Here is a 3,044-nt window from a genome sequence, read left to right as displayed (position 1 = left end):
CTGGTGTCCGAGACGACAACGCATCCTCCACGGAAGGAGAGACAGTGACGCCGACCCCACCAGGAGTACTTCCGAAAAGGAAGGCTACCCATACCTCGGTAGCTATTCCCGTATCGTTACCTCAGACGCCCGAGGGCCCAGCAGAAGCAGTAAGAAACGAAATGCCCCCGGCACACCAGGAAGAAGGCGAACCGACCTCTCCCAGCAGACGACGTCTAACAAACCTCGAGGAAACCCGTGCAGAACAGCACGCTGCGGCGCCAACTCCCGCCGAGCCAAACCGGCTGCTCCAGAACATCCTCGACCATCTAGGTCGACAGGACACACGAACAGATGCTCGGTTCGCATTTCTGGCCGCGGCTAAAGCATTCTCCATGGACGAGATCAACCGTCTGCAAACGAGTCGAAGCGCAAATGCTGTCTACGCCCCAGAGCTCCTCGGACGTCCCCAGGCAGCTCAGCCCGTCCAAACAATGGGCAGCACCAATCCGCGAGATACGGAGATTGCCGAACTAAGATGCGCTGTCCTGGAAATGAGCTCGAAAATTCACCGTGCCACTAGCTCGGCTCCGGAACTCGACCGCGTACTCGAGGAAACTCAGCAAACCGCTTTCACCCGAAGAATCACAAGCGTTTCCGTCCGCGGATCCAAGAAAATCAAATTGGAAAGGTACAACGGAAAGGGCGACCCTAAGGAATTCCTTTAACTTTTTTTTTTTTGAATGAAAAAAATTCTAGTTAAGATATTTCCTTTAACTTTTTTTTTTTTTTGAATGAAAGATATTTACTTTTACTTCATGAAGCAGGAGAGACAAGAGAGGCTTAAATAGCTGAAAAACAACTAGGAGTGCTAAAGGCACTCGATGTTGCGAAGACGCAACTTTATCATTTCACGGCGATTGTCATCGCCGGTATGGGTTTCTTTACCGATGCGTACGATCTTTTTTGCGTGTCCTTGGTCACCAAGCTCCTTGGCCGAATCTACTACTTCAACCCGACGTCAGCGAAGCCTGGCTAACTTCCCCCTCATGTTGCGGCCGCGGTCAACGGTGTGGCCCTCTGTGGAACCCTTTCTGGTCAACTCTTCTTCGGATGGCTCGGTGACAAACTCGGAAGGAAAAAAGTGTATGGTCTCACTTTGATCATGATGATCGTGTGCTCTGTCGCTTCTGGTCTCTCCTTTGGCCACGAAGCCAAGGGTGTCATGACCACCCTTTGCTTCTTCAGGTACAATTTTCATCCAACTTTAATATCATATACACCACATATAGTTAATCGATAATCTCATGGCGTATGCAAGTTTTTAAAATTAGTCACGCTTGAAACTGATAAAAATATTTAATATATAAACCATTATATAGGTTTTGGCTGGGATTTGGTATTGGAGGTGACTACCCTCTTTCTGCCACCATCATGTCTGAATATGCTAACAAGAAGACCCGTGGGGCTTACATCGCGGCTGTCTTCGCCATGCAAGGTGTCGGAATCTTGGCTGGAGGTTTCGTGGCACTCGCAGTGTCTTCTATATTCGACAAAAAGTTCCCAGCTCCAACATATGCAGTCGACAGGGTTCTCTCAATATTGAATTAAGAACTAAGGGTCAAAACCCTAATGATCAAGACTTTGTGTTTATAAGAACAACTCTTCTTATTACCTTTGAAACTTACTCAAAACAAAGGTTACACAATCTCTCTTAATCTCAAAACAACTCATAGGGTTACCACAATCTAGGTACCTCTATTTATACAAAACCAAAAGTCCTAAACACACTAGGATTAGATAACTCCTAACCTAGCTAAATCTTATCTCAAATCTTTTAACTAAACCGACTTGTTTAGTTTATTCTTGGGCCTCAAGTCTTTTAAGGTTTATCAAGTTTGCACAACATTCTCCCCTTCAAACTTGATATCTCCAATCTTCACATCATGAACACCTATAAGTTCCCTCATCTCTTTGAACTTAATCCGTCCCAATGCCTTAGTTAAAATGTCTGCCTTTTGCGCATCCCCGGGAACATGTTCTAGCTCAACTTGATCATTCTCAACACATTCCCTAATAAAATGATACCTTTTATGAATATGTTTACTTCTGCCGTGAAACACAGGATTCTTGGCAAGTGCTATAGCAGATTTGTTATCTATCCGGAGTAACACCTTGTCACATGTTTCTCCCATAACCTCATTCAGAAGATCCTGCAACCATATCGCCTGTTTTGCTGCTTCTATTGCAGCCATGAACTCTGCTTCGCAAGATGACAAGGCTACTGTGTTCTGTTTCTGCGTACACCATGTAATGGGACAATTATGTAGATAGAAAATATGGCCTGTAGTACTTCTACCATCGTCCTCATCTACATTATGACTGCTATCACTATAGCCTAGGAGTCTTGTTTCAGGTTTAGGTTCTGTCTTTCTAGCAAATGTTAAACCATAACCTGTTGTTCCTTTCAAATACCTGAGAATTTGCTTGAGTGCTGCACCATGAGATTCTTTGGGCTCATGCATGTATCTGCTTAATACACCAACGCAAAAGGAGAGATCTGGCCTAGTATGTAGCAAGTATCTCAAACATCCAATACTTCTCCTATACTCTGTTTCATCAATATTTTTTTCTTCTGATGCCTTACTCAGTTTCAGATTTGCATTCATTGGTGAGTGAACCGCATTACATCCTTCCATTCTGGTTTCACTTAGTATCTTAGATGCATACCTTTCTTGTTTCAGAGTAATGCCTCCTTCATGCTGATGTACCTCTATACCCAGATAATAAGTCAATTTTCCCAAATCGCTCATCTCAAACTTTGTTGCCATGCCCCTTTTAAACTCAAGTATCACATCCAAGTTTGAACCCGTGATTAACAGATCATCTACATACACAACAACAATGAGAAGATGATCTTTATCCTGTTTATGGTATAAGGATGGTTCTTTAGAACATTTGATAAACTTCAATTCCTTAAGAATAGAGTTTAGCTTATTGTTCCAAGCTCTCGGAGCTTGTTTTAAACATATAGGGCTTTATGTAATTTGTAAACCTTGGTTTCA

General features: G+C 43.4%; 1 protein-coding gene across 1 annotated transcript; it reads left to right on the top strand.

The window, feature by feature from the left end:
- The first annotated feature begins 800 nt into the window (after positions 1 to 800).
- LOC9298838 (inorganic phosphate transporter 1-1) lies at positions 801 to 1,590 on the top strand. The gene is made up of 2 exons (XM_021016881.1): positions 801 to 1,227; positions 1,362 to 1,590. The coding sequence occupies exons 1-2, from the start codon at positions 1,145 to 1,147 to the stop codon at positions 1,588 to 1,590; spliced, it is 312 nt and encodes a 103-aa protein (XP_020872540.1). The 5' UTR covers positions 801 to 1,144.
- Positions 1,591 to 3,044: the final 1,454 nt, after the last annotated feature.

The sequence above is a fragment of the Arabidopsis lyrata genome (genome assembly GCF_000004255.2).
Source record: "Arabidopsis lyrata subsp. lyrata unplaced genomic scaffold ARALYscaffold_178, whole genome shotgun sequence".
In the NCBI taxonomy this organism is placed as follows: domain Eukaryota; kingdom Viridiplantae; phylum Streptophyta; class Magnoliopsida; order Brassicales; family Brassicaceae; genus Arabidopsis; species Arabidopsis lyrata.
This window is presented reverse-complemented; position numbering and strand designations above follow the sequence as displayed.

Excerpts from the sequence above, each read along its gene's own strand:
- LOC9298838 (XM_021016881.1), top strand. The coding sequence starts at position 1,145 with ATGATGATCGTGTGCTCTGTCGCTTCTGGTCTCTCCTTTGGCCACGAA. Across the intron at positions 1,228-1,361 it reads ACCACCCTTTGCTTCTTCAG|GTTTTGGCTGGGATTTGGTA; the intron begins GTACAATTTTCA and ends ACCATTATATAG.